This window comes from Lissotriton vulgaris, chromosome 2_1 (assembly GCF_964263255.1).
Source record: "Lissotriton vulgaris chromosome 2_1, aLisVul1.2, whole genome shotgun sequence".
Lineage (NCBI taxonomy): Eukaryota > Metazoa > Chordata > Amphibia > Caudata > Salamandridae > Lissotriton > Lissotriton vulgaris.
In genome coordinates, this window is record NC_141687.1 from 1,985,012,559 (window position 1) to 1,985,030,102 (window position 17,544).

Here is a 17,544-nt window from a genome sequence, read left to right on the forward strand (position 1 = left end):
ATCTTTAAAAAGAGACTTTAACATTGTAAATGCAGTTGAAGTTCTATATATATATATATATGAGTAAGCTCTGTACCTTGAACTTTCAACAGTTTTTGAGCCTGGGCCAATTAATGTTTGCATATTGCTGATTCCTTCATTATCTGCCCTCTTCTGCTTGCCTTGCATGAGGCCCAAAGTGTTTGTGTGGAGGATGCATAGTGTGCTCTTTGAGATGCATGAAGTCCTTTAACATCTGTTGGAGTTATTCTTTCTCTCTATGTTCCTTGAATTTTAAGCCAGGCATTCTCCAGTGCTAGCATGGAAGAGTAAGAAGAACTAAATCATTTGTCAATTGTAGTGCTGAGTGATCTGAAAGGCAATTATCCGATATCTCATAGTCCTTCAATCTCAACAAGGTTGAGTAAGATATCATAATATATTCAACCCTGGTCTCGGTCCCATGTGCACATGATAAACATGTATATTGTGTATCCCTCAAGTGCAGCAAGCACCAGGAATCTAGAAGGAAGTGGTCAGCTAGTAGAAATTAAAAATAAATTCCATCTGCCTGTCTGACAAATTCCAGAGGTACTGATTGATTCATGAGCAGATTCTGAGTAATATTACAGTCGCCCCCAATGATGACTTTGACAGTCTACACCGGTCAGATAGTAAATATGCTTAGCTGCCAATGGGGCATAGATTTACCCACGTATCACATATGAAGATTATACTGATAGTTTGATGAAAACCTATCTGCCCTTGAGATCCAACTGTGATGGGCAAATTTTCGCTGTCAAGTTCTTATGCACCAGGATTTTGACTTCGCCTTTTCTATATTGCATTCCAAAGGCATACAGCACCTGCTCAACCCAGCCTCTTTGTAGCTTTGAAGATTCCAGCTGGGAGAGATATATCTCTTGTAGTAGCAGGTAGTACAGAAGGTATTGTGAGGGATTGAATGGTACGGTCACAGTAAATGGGGGTACAGATAAAGGTATTTCACAAAGGAGGGAGAAGCTTTAATTAAAATAGTGATGCAAGAGAAGGAGAAAATATAATGACTTTGACCGGCGAGTCGTCGCTAAGCTTAGCCAGTCTATGCCAAATGTCATATCATCATTGACAAGGATAGTGCCAGTGAAACAGTGTAAGTGATGCGTTAAAATACACACACTCAGTCATGGTAATGGAAGGATTTTACATGGAGGAGATTGACTGGTGAATTTCCTCTTCTCGGTGCATAGCATCCTTCAGCTGAGTTCTGGATTTGTCACGCTCCAAAGAAATGATACCTCCACTTCTTCACATGGCTGCATTATGTTTCCTCAGAGATTGGGATTCATGATTAGGGTATGGGCATTGACTGCTCAATTTAATGAAGTTCAGGTCTATCATTAGTAACTTATCTCCATTGAGTGCGGTGGGTCCAATTTCCATTCCCTGATCCGGATATTCCATTATTTCTCGAAATCGTTCAAGGTTCACCCCGTCATGATATTCCAATGTTTTGCCATTGACCATGATCAACATAATAGCTGGGTCCAAACGCCAATATCTGATGAAATAACATTTCAGAGATGGACAAAGGGCCAGAAATTTCTTTCCAACAACATTTGTTTCATATGAAAAATCAGCTACTATTGATATTTTGTGTCCTTTATATTGATCCATGCTTTTTGACTGTTTGAAGGATCAATTGCGTATGGCTACTTTTTCGACCTCACAGGGGATTATGGGGCAACTTCCTGCATGCCCGATCCTGGCATACGGCACATGCTGGAAAAAGTTGTAATTTGATGTTGGGGCATTTACTATAGATTTTTTAGTTAGGAACAATTCACCCCTGATTATGTTTCCTCCCTTCATCCCAATCCAAGATGGTTGAACTGATTTTTTAAAAATGTTTTCAGCCTATAAAAGGAGTTCCATTGGGAAGTACAGTTGTGTTTCAATTGTTCCTGTATTTTTGCTCGCTCACTAGATGCTTTGGACTCGAGTCTCACCAGTTCCTGTTACTATTCTCTGCTTGTATCTCTGTTTAGCTTGATCAGTGGGAAGGTTTTTCTGGTCTACAGTTTTTCACCTTCCTGCCGGGTTATTTTCTGGAGCAGGCCGGATTTCTCGTTTCAATCTGCTGTCCGCTACTGCCTCTGGAAGTAAATGACCTTAACTCCGAAAAAAGAAAACTCTGCAAGCATTGCCCAGAAGACCAGCTCTTGATAGTATGGCCTGGATACCTGTCACCCCCTCCCAACACAATCCCCAAGAATGGGAAGACGGATACAGTTCTTGAGCTTTTGGAAGGCGGGAGGGAGTTACCCTCCCGGCCGTATTTATTAAAATATGAAACAAAATTAAAACATTAAAATAACAGTTTCATATCATGTACAATTTCATTTATACATTACGATGTTTATTGGCTAACCTTAACATATCTCTAATACAAAGGTTCTCCTAGCCGATTCTAAAACATCCTGTAAATGCATTTCTCAAAATTCAAATTGTACATCCTAACATTACGGGCCAACGGCAAGGTCGTAACCGGTGTCAGATCCCTAATACCAGACTCCCCCCCTTACTTGTGAGGGGCGGGCGCACAGAGGACTGTACCTCTGTGCCAACTTCCAATTTCCCTTGTCTTAACGGGGGCCCATACTTACTCGACGCCATCTTGGTGGTCGTCCGAGGACTCGTGTGAGGTGTCTAGAAGGTAGCGTAGACCCCCCTCCCACCCCACACTGCTTACCACATCCGCCGTCGCGGATGTCCTGGCCCCGGGAAATTCCAAGGAGGGGACCCGTAGCCCCTCCTCCCCAGGGAGGGGTCTTGACCGCCTTCCCTTTCGGCGGTCCCATCCTTAGAAGGGTACCGCCTCCCCGTGTGAGGGGCCAATGGCCGCCTCCCCCCGGGCGCTCCCATCCATAATGGGTGGCGCCCCACCTCTAGGGATCTTCCAATTACTGCTCACCGATCATGACCTTACCGCCACAGGCCGGATAGTTGACCGGCTATCCGGACCCCCCACAAAAGCTCCTACTAAAGGTCATGGTTACGTAAACTCTTTAACCAAGCTAAGAAGTCTCCTATGAGTAAGACATTTCCCTCCCGGGACAAATGGAACCCATCCGCCAAATACATACGGTCCCCCCGGATACACCCGTGTGGAATACACTGCAATTTACCTGTACGGAACAACCTACTCAATTTGTTATTAACCTTCTTTACTGACTGGTTCAAAGCTGGCACAGAGAGGGCCCCCCGCCACATCTTCCGAGGAATCATGTGTGACCATGCGATTGTGCACCCCGAAACCCTTCTTGCCAACCAACTTACTGTGGACAAAATTAACTCGAGAAGCACTCGTCGACCAATGGTCACCAAATCATTGCCCCCAAGATGCACTATGATTACAGATGGCGGTGACCTCGTCCGCCCTAACAGTCCCTCAATGAAACTTTGAAACTGGTCAATACAGAGCCTGCCCCTTCCGTGGAAGGTCACCCTGTACCCGTATTCCCCAGCCACGTGAATCATGTCACCTGCTTTGAATACGTCTGCGGCGCGCCTCACGTATGAGTGGCCAACGACCCACACCACTCTTTCCTCAGCCGGTGATCTTTGACCGCTGGTCCCCAGGTGTCGGGTCAACTGCACAGTCCGCCCCGCAAAGCCTGCTCGCGAAACTGCAAACCAAACAGAAAACAAGAAGCGTGAGTGCATGACATTAGCTTCACAACATGTGCAAACGCACATACCTTTTATAACAGTTTGAGGACCAACGCCCCAACCGCTTCACTTTTTCAACACTCAGACCCCTGGCTGTAGCCTCTGTAGCAGCCCCTATCCGGAAGGAATGGGTCCCAAAATCGCTCGGGTTCAAGCCCGCCGCCGCGATTGCCATTGTTAACACCCGCTGAAACTGAAACCTCGTCAGTGGGGTGGCATCGGTGTGCCTCAGCAAGCTTCCCCCCCATGCCGCCGCCCTCAGCGCTAAGTACTCTTCAACGCATTTAACCGGGCACATGGGAGATCCCGGAATCCGCTGGACTACCACACTGTCCCCGATTGCCCCCTGATCGGTCTTGGACCTGGCTATCGAGATCACCATTGTCTCGCCCTTAATTTGAATGTGTTCTCGACACAGTCCTCCCCCCGTGTCCTGCTTGTTCCTCGCTACCAGTTCGCTTACCCGCATAGCCCCATGGAATGCTAATGCAAAAGCGGCCCGGAACAGCACCGTCTCGGATTGAGATGAACATGTCGCAGGAAGTACGGACATTAAAAGGGACAATCTTTCCAAACCTATCGGGTGCCTCTCATCCCCTCTACGACCCTCAAGGCGTTGCCACCCACGGTCATGTTATCAGACCAGAACACCACAGAGCGATCACGAAACCCCTCTGGCCAAGTTTTCAAGGCCACCAGAATTGGGAACAGCTCCAGAAACCCAATGTTACCAGTGAGTCCATTATCGTGCCACCACACAGGCCAGGTTCGTGCCGACCATTGATTGCCAAATATGGCGCCAAAACCTACACTCCCTGCCGAGTCGGTCCACATCCCCAGTTCCTCCGAGGAAACTGGTGGCTCGGTCCACACAACACGACCGTTGAAATCCGCCAGGAATGCCAGCCATATGAGCATATCCTGGCGAACCTCTGCTGACAGTCTTGTGCGGTGGTGCCCTTCCTTGAGGGCCACCATGGCTTGTGCGATAGAACGGGAAAAGGGGCGAGCCATCGGTATTACCCTCAGGGCAAAGTTAAGCTGACCCACAGCCTGTTGTAACTGATGTAGAGTTACTTTTCTCTCGCCGAGACACATTTCGAGCGAGGCCCTGAATTTCATTATCTTCTCTTTGGGCAAGCGGAAGCACCCCTCTACAGAATCGAGCTCAATTCCCAGAAACTCGAGTGTAGTAGATGGCCCTACCGTCTTACCTGGTGCCAGTGGCACGCCAAATTCCTTCATAAGAGTACAGAATTCCCTCAAAGCCTGTGCACATTCCGTGTCCCCGGCTGCCCCCAGGAACAGAAAATCATCAAGGTAATGCATAACCTGTGTAAAGCCCGTGGCCCTTGTGAACGCCCATTGCAAAAAACTACAGAATTTTTCAAAATACGCACAAGAGATGGAGCAACCCATTGGCATACATTTATCCATGTAATAGCGTCCTTGAAACATAAAACCTAGGAGTCGCTGATCATCTGGGTGTACCGGGAGCAACCGGAACGCTGACTCGATGTCTGATTTAGCCATCAGCGCTCCGGGCCCCAGGCGATTCAAAATGGCGATGGCCTCATCAAAGGAAGCGTACCGCACCGAACAAACTCCCGGGTCAATCGCATCGTTCACCGAAAGACCCCTAGGAGCAGACAAATTGTATATTAACCTGAACTCACCTGGGTCCTTCTTGGGGACCACTCCCAACGGTGAACAAACAAAATCGCCAACTGGTGGCATGCCATATGGTCCAGCAACCCGACCTCGGGCCACTTCCTTCCCAATCTTTGCCTGCACCACCGCCATATTTTGTTGAACCGATAGTTGGTTCTTACATTGTGCCTCCCCCCGAAAATCCCCCGCCGGGATGCGGAAACCATATGAGAAACCGTCTCGCAACACCCCGGCGGAGATATGATCAGGGTATTCGTTCAGCCAAGGGATCAGTGCCATGATATCAACAGGAGTAGGTAATGGTGCACCTCGGTCGATTTTAGACCTGTTTGGCGCCTCCTCTACCTCCCGTATCACCATTCTTGGCTCTGCATGAACTTTCGGGGTGTGAGGACTGTCCGCACCCTGCACACTCATGCCTGAACTTGCTTGTCCCCTGTGGCCTAGTGCACTTGCCTCTGTTAAAGTTCCAACAGACCCCTTTCCTACCCGAGTTCCCATTATTCTTCGCGTTCTGATCACTGCTTGTGCCCGCTCGAAAGGGCGCCCCCAAAGAATGGCGGGAAGGCTCGACCCCGTTCCCGCCCAAAGAAGGCGACTTCGCCGTGTTTGACCTCTCAAGTTTCTGCCAGGAAATGGAGTCGAAACAATCCCACGTCAGGGATGAGTCGTGCTCCTTGGACTTACGAAATGTGCTATCATAACAACACCATTTATTGCCCCCGTACGATTCATAGAATTCCATGATACGTGTCTGATAAACGGCTAGTTCCAACAATAATTCAGGCCTACGTTCCCCCATAATTGCAGTGAACATTCCAAACGCCCTGGCCCAATTGGCGATCGTTTCATCTACTCTGAAACCCGCCATCTTTGCACGCCATACACTAGGATGCAACAACTCTTTCTGATTTTTCACATGCTCAATCTCATAGTGATCGGTCAACAAGGAAAACGTGTTTACATATTTATCTGCCCAAATCCTTTCTTTCACATCCATCGGGATATGTTGCACAACTTTTTCCCTCCTTGAGGGTAACGGCCCCTCCCCCGCCATCGGCAATGACTGCTTACCCGAACCAGTAGCTGTGACCGTTGTCGCTGCCGAACCAACGCCCGATACTGGTTGCTCCACTGGAACCTGCGGGGAAACAAGAGGACAAGGTGCCTTCGCAGCATCTTTCGATTGCCGCAACTGCTTCATTATCGACCTGGCTTCATCAGCCGTGGCCCCCTCGTTCTCTCTGCCCAACCACGCCGCCAACTGGGCAGCCAGCTCAGGAGGCATATCCCCCTCGTTCACAGGAGTGACCACCACAGGGATCGGTTGTCCCGCGTTCGGGACTGGAACTGGGGCCTCGATCGGAGTGACCGGGCTCGCTGGAGGTGATTCGGGAACCGGAGCCTCCCCTCCTGATGCCCCCTTTCTGGCCCTTCTACCTCTCCCGTTAGGGATTACCCCCGGCAATGCTGGTCCGATGACTCTCTTTGGTCCACCCGCACCATTCATTGCCGCCATTTGCTTCTTCATGTCCGCCATGTCCTTCACCAGCATACAAAGCATCTGGTCGGTTCCAACTTTCTTTCCGACCTTCTTGCCAGGCATCGTTCACGGATATTCCTCGAGGTCCTAGGTCAAGAAGCTTCGAAATCGCTGAAAGAAGAAACACAAAATTAAAAGTTCTCAAAATTGGCTCTTGTTCCGTCAAGGGCTCACGTGCAACGAGGAGGTGCAGCTTCCAAGCACAGGAACAAGAGGATGCTTCCTTGGATTGCTGCTCCATTTATTCTTCTCCGGGGGGGCGTGGACCCTCCTCCGACCGCCTACAGGGCGTGGCCAACGGTGTAGGTGTCTAGGACAACCCCTCTTGGGCGGGAAAAGGCGCGCCCCGGCTACGCCGCTTCGGGCATACCAGCCGTGACACGCCTCCCGCCCAAAATGGCTTCCCGGGGGGATCAGGGCACCCGACCATACGTTCGGGGGGGACCGAGTGGTCGCCCCTTTCCAAGCTCAGTCATTTTGAGAAGTGTGGCAGTGTCACAACAGTCTCCCCCTTTATCAACCTTTAAAATGACCGGTTTGGTGCCTAAATTTGCGGCAAGACTTCCCCAAAAAATATAGTGTTTGGCTAAATTTAATTTTTAGTTTCCCAATTTCTTTTTTGGCTTGTTGTTTATGCATCCCCACGCATGAACATGGCCTAGCATTAAAATATTTTTATTGTGAGCGATATGCACGTAAATCCACATTAACGGATTTCAACCATAGTCTTAGGTTTTAGTCTATAAAGTAATGCGATGAATGTGATGGCTAAAGTAATGAGTCTCTATGTACAACATATAAACGACTGGAATCAAATCTAATTATTAAAGCAGGTCAAACTATGTGATGCACTTTGAGCGATCAGGAAAATCCGTTGCTGCGTGTTTGTGCCGCAGAATAAAGAGGTTTAATTTAGAGCGTTACAACGAAACTGCAGCGCCAGTCAGAAGCAAGTCCTTCTTCAGCTTCCCTTCATTTCTTATTTTCTGGATCTTTTTTATTTTCCAGTGAGGAATCAGTGAATGAGTTGCATTTTTAATATGGTGAAAGTCAAATTAAATACACATTTGGGAAAAATTGTCAAAGGTGAAGGCATCAGATCAGAGGGGAGAGCTGACAAGAATGATTTACTGACTGTGTGAAGCAGTCACGTGTCCACCTCATCAGGTGTTTTGGGGAGTCGTGTTTAATAATGCACTGTCACAATAAATAAGGCTAACTGAACGGAGAGACAATGGAGAGCAATTAAACACATCGGCTGGCATGAAGACAACTCTGAGCCGTCAGGGCTCATCACTTCAATCAGTCTTTGCATAAACATCACATTGTGTGCAAGCAGATGAATTTGAATACATTTGCATACTTTGCTATAACATTGGGCAAATAAACAATCTGCAAGATAATTTACAGAAAAATTATACCGGTCCAAGTGTTTCCCTTGCTAAATTGGAGCACCAGTCCGTTTTTTTGCCTCCAAAAATGTAAGCATAGTGTGGGAATTTTAATGTGTTTCAAATTACACACTACCGTGGTATGGCTACTACTCCATGGAACAGTAAGCCATCTATCCATCCTCTCTAATAAATGGCTAAATTACAGAGGGGAGCTATGCACTGGTCACACTGCTGTGCTAATTTACGCACAGCACTGTTAAGAGGAGAGGCAGTCTCCTGCTATACAACATGTGCTGATTTATACACAAACCTTGAGGAACTTTAATAGCGCAAACATCAGGTTTAATATAGAGGTGACCTGGTGGAATTACAAGTTCTGCAAACAATAGCGTTGCATAGTCTGAAAGGTAAGACAGACCGGGGAATATGTACAAGCCCCTATTGCCACCACAACGTCACTTTTACCGACGTTATGGTGGCGATAGGGACTGCTCCTTATGCACAAGGCAGTGTTAAGCCACTTAACGTGGCTTAATGCTGACTTGTACATAAGGCCCCCTTTCACGTTATGGATAGCGTGAAAGGTGTGGGCAGTGGGTATTGCAGGGGGCGTTCCACTGCTACACCCATTCATATTGACGCTGCCTCCTATCTACAAGGGTGGCGTACATAGGAGGCAGCTCCAAAATTTAGACCAGGTAAATCCTGGTCGAAAGTTGGTGAAAAGAGGAGTAATGCATTATTTCTCCTCCTTTTTGCTTTTTCCATGAGTGCTGCCTTGTGCAGCACACATGGAAAAAGCAAAATACCTTGGTTTGTTTATGTACAGGAAGGTGTCCCTTCCTGTACATAAACAAACCTTTAAAAAATGCCATTCTGTCACTTTCATGTGTGCTGCTTGAAGCAGCAAACATGAAAGTGACAGAATGGCATTTTTGGACTGTTTATGTGCTGGAAGGGACACCTTCCTACACATAAACAATCCTCCCCTGCACGCAGACACCATTGCAAGGCTGTACCACATTCATGTAAATATGGTGCATCCTTGCGTTTCAGAAGCGGCGGAGCTTGCCATTATGCAAAATGTGTCTCTATGTCTACTTTGTATGCAAGGATGCGTTTCACACTAACAAAGAATAGTGCTAAACATAACAACAAAAGTACCACACATATTATCCACCCACGCTCTGTCATTGGCGTTATGCCAAGGAAGCTAATCCCACGCTCCACCACTTCTTTGTACATATCCCCCGCTCTTTTTTAATAATATGATATCACCCAACGCATTCATTATGGGATCTTTTTGGGGGTTTGGTCAATTCGCAGAGAGAACATAACTACGTCTGATGTATCTGTTATTTTTTAATAATATAATATCACCCAACGCATTCATTATGGGATCTTTTTGGGGGTTTGGTCAATTCGCAGAGAGAACATAACTACGTCTGATGTATCTGTTAAACACTGTTTTTCCGATTCCGGATAACTTTTAGGTCTGACCATGAAACTGTTGCCAATATACCTGAGAGGAGAGGGGGGGGGAGTGCAGCATCAACATTTAAAGGATGATTGTAGATAATGTTATATCACCTAACAGGTAATGGTATGTAATGTTCCTGTGATGTCATAGAGATATTATGATGGCATGAGAAACTACGAGGGCGCGGATATCATGTGTGAAATTTGCTTTTTGTGTAAGTATGCAAAATTTCAGCTGAGCAACATTACCTGTAGTTCTGAAAAATGCACAACTGGCATTTGGTGTTATATTTTGGTGCGAAATGTGTCCCTATGTCCACTTTATATGAAAGAATGCGTTTCACACTAACAAAGAATTGTGCTAAGCAAAACAACAAAATTACCACACATATCATCCACTCACTCTATGTCATTTGCATTGTTGCCTTGTGTTTGCAGTAAATTTTTTACCACAAATGGTGCATAATTACACAATGTGGCATAATGGAGTAATATTGGGAATTTCGAATAACATGAGTAATGCAAAAATTCCCCAAATGATGCTAATTACACAGCCGTACTAGACTTTTTCCCCAAGCCTAAAAAATATGTATGGTTGTATCACTTGCTATTGTATATTTGGGGGTGACCACCTGTATGAAAATTAAGAATTTCCTATGAAGACGTGTCACTTGGAATTAAGTACAGTTACTTACCATTGTATTGTTACTCATATTAATTCTTTTTTGGGGGGAACACACCTATTAGTTAAAGAAGTTAAATCACACTAACCAATTTTTTTTGTGCTTGTACGTCATATTTAATTTATTATTGGAACATAAGGCAAACAAAGAATTCAAAGGAGCACCCTCACTTCACATGCCTTAACGCTGCCTTGTAAATAAGGCCCGCTTTCACGCTATACTTAGTGTGAAAAGGGCGGGCAATGGATGTTGCGGTGGGCATTCCACCGCAACACCCATTGATTTTGACGCTGCCCCATATTTACAAGGGCAGTGTAAATATGGGGCAGCATCAACATTAAGACCTGGGAAAACCTGGTATTAAAGCAGCGCAACCAGGAGAAATGTTTCTGTGCTGCCTTGAGTTTTAATTGTTTGGTGGTTTTCATTCTTTACTGTTTTGGTACTGTGTGAATACTTTACACATTGCCCTAACTTAAGCCTGTCTGCTCTGTGGGATAGCTACCATGTGGTTGAGTTCAAGTGAACTTAATGACTTTAAGGGTTCCCTTTACAAGTATATGATTATTTCTTGAGGTGGATAGTCAACTACCCTCATTATTAATCCATTTTCTTATAATGATATATTATGGCTGTCTACAATTAAATCATAATGGGAAGATGAGATGAGTGTGCATTGGACTACCTAAATAGAAAACATGATTTGGATTATATTCGAGATATAGGTTAGACTCAAGATCTGAAAGTATTAATAAAAACTTTATTTTTATAAACAATAGACTAGAGCTTAGTTCATCCCAGTTAATAATATTAATGAATGAAATGACGTTATGTGTTGGTCTTGTCATGATAAAACAGTGCATTTAATACACATACTTCTCTGTTGTGTAAATTACAAGTGTTCTCTGTAAATGTTTGAGGTATGGTTAATTACATTCTTCCTTAGTAGTTTTCTGGGATCGTTATCCATTCCATTTAGTTTATTGAAAGAGAATCATAAAATAATAGATTTATTTTGATGGCTTTTCAGCAGAGTAACTCTTGATGGAAAGAAAAAAAGAAATGATTATTTTCATTAAGGCACAGTTGGGGTCACTGGCATGCATATTTCAGAGACAACTAACAGTTGTGTACCATTGCTGTAGAGCAATGGATTAACCTGATAGAGCATATGACCTCAGAGTTACACAAAATATTAAGAGAGATTTACTTTGGTTACCATTACTACATTATTTGGCAAGCTGTCATGCTGAAGTAATTATTTTGTTTGTCAGGAAAAAGAAGTAAAACCACGTTAAAATTCTATAAGATCTACTGGTGCAAATTGCACACATTTTTTAGTTTCCTTGTTATTGATTTTATATTTTTAAACATTGCTAGTTATATAACACATTTGGTTTCTGATACATTGGCAACATTATTCTGCCAATTATCTCTATTAAAAAAGTAATCCCCTTTTAAATACATATTGAAACTTTTCTATTGTCTTTTCTCATTCCTTTTTTTTTCTCTTTTCTTGTATTGATCTCTCTTTCTAATATTAAGCAATCCACTCTCCAATACCATAATGATTTTGATATCCTAACTACTAACATTGTTTCTTATTTTTTCTAGTTTATTGATGAAGCACTTTTCCTTGTTCACTGCACTATTGCATGTATCCTAAATTAAAAACTGTCATTCTGTTTCAGTTGTCTTACATTTGTGCTTGATCCATGTGCTGGCACAGTGAGAGAGAGGGTCTGAGTCGTGAGCTGTAGCAGTATAATGGTAATGGTATGGATCTTATAATGCGCAACTGAGCCCGGAGTCATCAAGGCACCTAAAAAATAATATCATAAAAATGGACAGATAACAAGCATTACGGATAGGCCTTGGTGAACAGCCACGTTTTCAGGGCTTTCCGAAAGTTCTGGACCGTTGGCTGTGTTTTAATTGCAAAAAGCAGACTGTTCCACAATTTAGGGGCTACAGCTGAAAAAGCCCTCCCACCCCATTTGGTTTTACGAGCGCGGGGAACCACCAGCAGATTCTTGGTTGAGGATCGGAGAGCTCTCTCCGGAGCGTAAGGATGCAGCACTTTCCTCACGCCCTCAGCCCCCTTACCAGCGAGCGCCCCGTAGGTCAGACAGAGGGTCTTAAAGGCAATCATAGACTCAATAGGGAGCCAGTGTAGGGATTTCCTGGCCGCCGTGGCGGAGGATAGTCTAGGAGCATCCAGCACAAATTTGGCTGCCACGTTCTGTACTGTCTGAAGGCGCTGCAAGAGACCTTTATTCGCTCCAGCATAAAGGACATTACAGTAATCAAGCCGCGAGGCCACTAATGCAACGAAGACCTGCTTACGAGCCTGCGGAGAGAGGTAGTGCTTGATTTTGCGGAGTACTTTCATGATGCCCCAACAGGTAGCTACTGTTCTATTTACCTGCAGTGTCCTTGAGAGGTCCCGGTCCATGATTACTCCCAGGCTCTTAGCAGACTCTGTAGGAGTAGGACAGGTTCCCAACGAAGGAGGCCACCATTCGGCCGTCCAGATGTTGACATTGCCACCAAACACCAGAACTTCTGTCTTCTCCCCATTCAGTTTGAGTGAGATGTTAATCATCCACTCAGCGACCGCCTCCATACAACTTCTAAAAGAGATGTATAGGGGCGTGCACCGACCGAGGGAGGGACACCAAGATCTGTGTGTCATCAGCATAGGAGACTATCTCCATCCCATATGATCTCACCAACCTGGCAAGTGGGGCCACGTAGATGTTAAATAGGGTCGGACTTTAGGCCGACCCTTGGGCGACCCCACATTGCACAGGTGTGGGAGGAGATAGAAAGTCTCCCAGCTTAACCCTTTGCTCCCTCTGATTCAAGAAAGAGGCCAGAAGGCTCAAGGCCACGCCATCTACCCCTATCTCCCTTAGACGAGATGTAAGAACCGAGGGACACAGGGTATCGAAGGCGGCTGTCAGATCTAAAAGAATCAACAGGGAGGTATGGCCCTGATCGACCACAGTGCGGATGTCATCAAGCACAATCGTCAGGGCCGTCTCCGTGCTGTGAGCCCTCCTGAAGCCGTGTTGGGATTGATCTAACTGTCCCGAGTTGTCCAAGAACGCCGCCAGATGCTTGTTTAGATGAGACTCCAGCATCTTGGCAGGAGCAAGGAGATAGGGCGGACGTTCTTGAGTACCTCTGGGTCTAGAGTGGGCTTCTTAAGGAGGGGCTTACCTACAGCACTCTTCCATTGGTCGGGAAAGATACCATCCCTCATTGCTCTATTCATGATGTCTAAGAGCGGAGGCAATAGGGTGTCTCTGCACTCCTTCAGGACTTTAAGGGGACAGGGATCTAAGGGAGACCCTGACCTCAGATTGGTTAGTAGCAAGTCAATGTCCTGGAGGGAGAGCGGAGGGAAGACAGACAGGCTCTCAGTGATGGCGGGGACATCAACTTCGAGAGAGGGGAGGACGACATCAGGAGAAACAGGAAGAGTTACAGCCTTTTGTGAGTCAAGGGCCGAGTTAATGTCTGCAATTTTCTTATGAAAGAATCCTGCGATTTGATCACAGAGGACTTGGGAACATACTGTGGGGTCGGGCATCTGCAATGTACAGAGGGAGTCGACAATCTTAAAAAGATCTCGCGGGGAGGTGAGAGTGGTCGTGAGATAAGCGAAATACTCTTGTTTCACCCTGATCACCTCCATCTTGTATTCCTTAAGGAGGGACTTGTGTTTCTCCCTCTCTAGGGGATCCCATCTCGTCCGCCAGAGCCTTTCATGCCTCCTGCACTCCTGCCTCAGGAGTCTTAGAGGCTCCGAAAACCACGGGGCTGAGGGTCTCTGCCTGGCGGAGAAACGCAAGGTTACAGGGGCCAACAGATCCACTGCTGCCGTGTCAGCAGTCGTCAATTCAGCAGTGGCTACGTTAACATCCTTGGATGAGCTAATGGCAGAAATGTGAATCAGAGGGGCAAGAGAGGCATTAGAGACCTTCCTAAAGTCTCTTCTGGGTACCAATTTACTGGGACGTGTCCACTTAGAGTTAACGAGAACCTCCTGACGTTCCAGAGGAACAGCCAAATGGTCTGACCAGCTCAGTGGAATTGGTATGCCTATCAGGAGCCGCCCAGGATCGTTGGAGAAAACCCCGTCAAGGATATGCCTGATGGGTGGGGGATTTGACCAACTGCTGAAGACCATAAGCGGATAAAGAGTCCAGGAGAGTACACGAGTCACTGGAAGTAACATTATCCAAATGGAAATTCAGGTCACCCAGGATCATTAGTTGGGCGCAACCAAAATAGGGTTCCAAGATGTGAAGCAAGGACTGAGTGAAATCGGTCCTAGGACCAGGGGGCCTATAAATCAGTACCGCCACAAAAGGGGTGGCCAAGGAGAGACCAATTGAGAAGTGAAGGGCTTGGAAGGGGTCAGAAGGACCGGACAGTTCAGAGATGCGACAGGAATATGGGTCTTATAAAGAATTCCTAGTCCCCCTCCTCTACGCCCCACCCTATCCAGCCTAGCCAGCGCATATTCCTCCGGTGTCGCAGTCACCAGGTCCGGGCCGGAGTGGTCTACACAGAAAGGTAATTTAAAAGCGCTATCGCGTAGATTCTATGAAGAGACCTGAAAGCGCCTGCCTGCACACAAGCGTCGCGCAAATTATCTGATTAAATGGAGCCCGCCTAGAATGCCCGCCTTAAATGCAGGTCTAGCCTGTCCTGTTGACAGCTAGCCTGCTAACAAAAATGGCGCCGCCAGGCATCCACTTCTACCTCCAAAATGGCCGCTTCGCTCGGGACGCGATGTCGGGGACCCGCCAAGGGCGGTGAGTAGCCAATTATAGTGCAAGTGTTGGGCAATTTAAAACCAGGGGATACAATTCAAAGTAAAATTAACCTAAATACACAGAAAGGTAATTTAAAAGCGCTATCGCGTAGATTCTATGAAGAGACATGAAAGCGCCTGCCTGCACACAAGCGTCGCGCAAATTATCTGATTAAAGGGAGCCCGCCTAGAATGCCCGCCTTAAATGCAGGTCTAGCCTGTCCTGTTGACAGCTAGCCTGCTAACAAAAATGGCGCCGCCAGGCATCCACTTCTACCCCCAAAATGGCCGCTTCGCTCGGGACGCCATGTTAAAAGGTGTGGGCTGTAGTAGTAATAACTTTATTTCGTTCATCAAGCTATAAACATTTTACAATCATTGATAAAATTACATAAGAACAATAAATATAAACACTATGTAAAAAATAATACTTAAGAGTATTACATAATAAAATGTAAATATCTGTAGTTGTTCTTGATACGTCAAAGTCTAAATCAAATGGCACCTCATATGTCTACTATGGTGTGGGCTGTAACCCTGGACTGGAAAGGCACAATAAGCAGACACACACACACATGCACACACACACACCCAAACACATCACACCCATGCACTGAAATTCTCAGAGAAACTTCCCACTTATGAGAGCCATAGCTTTACATTAGGACACCAAGAACAAATGAGTATTCACCCAAGAGAAAGTCTTGTGCCTATCATCTTTGTCAAAAACATTTACAAACATAATAAAAATTATTGTCCGCAGTTCAATACGAACATCTGTGAATCACAAATCCTATTTGTCTCCCTGCTACGATGCCAATTAAGTGGTTAAGTAGAGTGGAGTCAACCACCATTCACATAGTTGTCATCCTGTTAGGCATCCAGTCTGAAATCAATGGTACAGGTATCTGAAAAGTAATAGGTTATGGCTTCTTGCTACCCAACTCATTATCATGACCATGAGGAGAGTACTTGAAGGACATAGAGTGAACAACTCACAGGATCACTTTAGGCATATCATGTGTATGGAATCTAAAGCAGATAGAGGAGAGATATCTAATGAAGAAGAGTAGCTTTTAGCTTTGGAAGGTAATAACTGTTGAAATGCATACCTAATAGTTATTGTGCATGGTATACATCAAGGTTTACAGTAAGAGAAAGCGGTCATTTAAACCGAGTCAAATTACCATATTTCATAGGGAGAAGAGGAAATAGAAAAGGGAGTGCTTCTTAAGATGGAACAATAAAACTGAAAGTTGTGGAATGTGAAAGGGTTGAATTTAGAAGAGGGTACAGTCATTTTTCTCACCTGCAGGTTTTCTCCCCATTGAGATTTTCCTTCAAGTAGTGCATCCAAAACCCCTCGACTTGGTTCTCCATTGGCTGGATCATTCCCACTTACAACGTAGTATGAAGCTCGAACCCTCTTGAAGAACTCCAGGTCTGCATTCTTGCCACTGCAGTGGTTAGGGATGTAGGCCAGATCCACATAGACTGGGGGTCCAGGTGGAACTGCAGAGCCAGATTTGGTACTACTGGAAACTTTGAAAAGTAAAAAAAAGATAAAATGTTAATGCATACTGAAATACTTTTGCAACAAATGCTGAAACTGGTCAAAGAAGAATGATCAGTACAATATAGCCGAAAGTTCTGAATACAATTAGAAAACAGCACCTTCAACAAAATCTTTGTCAATCAATTCTTTGACTAAGCACACCAGAATAGCTATTTAGTAAAAATAGTGCTCCATTTAACATATTGTGGAATATAGTATGGAGGAAGAGGTTCTATCTGACCACAATTCTGTCATGTGCCCATCACTTTTACACTCTGAATTACTCACGCCATAAACTTCGCTCTAGACCGGGCAAATTTAATGAAATCGCTTTCTGCGACCTTGTCCTGACAGCCTTAATTAGAGAAACCAAAGATTGTTACTTCAAAGAAAATGATATTGGTCAGGTATTTTAGGGTACACTTTGGGACAAGCTGAAATGTTTTTTAAAGGTGCATCAATTATTGACATAATTTTGTTTATGAGATTTGCCTCAACTAACAGTGATCAAGTCAAAAACAAAATCTCTACATTAGAAATCCAACATAAGGATGATTGTCCTGGAAAGAGTTGGACGGACCTAGAACAACAATAGATTTAGAAGGCAGCTAGAGAAATGTCACTGGCCAACTAAACAAATTATGAGAAAAGTCCAAACTTAGAATTACATTACCAATATC

The 17,544-nt window shown here is 45.3% G+C and overlaps 1 protein-coding gene across 2 annotated transcripts in view; it reads right to left on the reverse strand.

Moving 5' to 3' along the window:
- The window catches only part of MAP1A (microtubule associated protein 1A), a 769,586-nt gene that overhangs the window by 13,325 nt on the left and 738,717 nt on the right, over positions 1-17,544 (reverse strand). For both annotated transcript variants that reach the window (XM_086958200.1, XM_086958201.1), the window contains one exon: positions 16,619-16,851. In XM_086958200.1, coding sequence (XP_086814326.1) covers positions 16,619-16,851 — 233 coding nt within the window. The remainder of the gene's footprint in view (positions 1-16,618; positions 16,852-17,544) is intronic.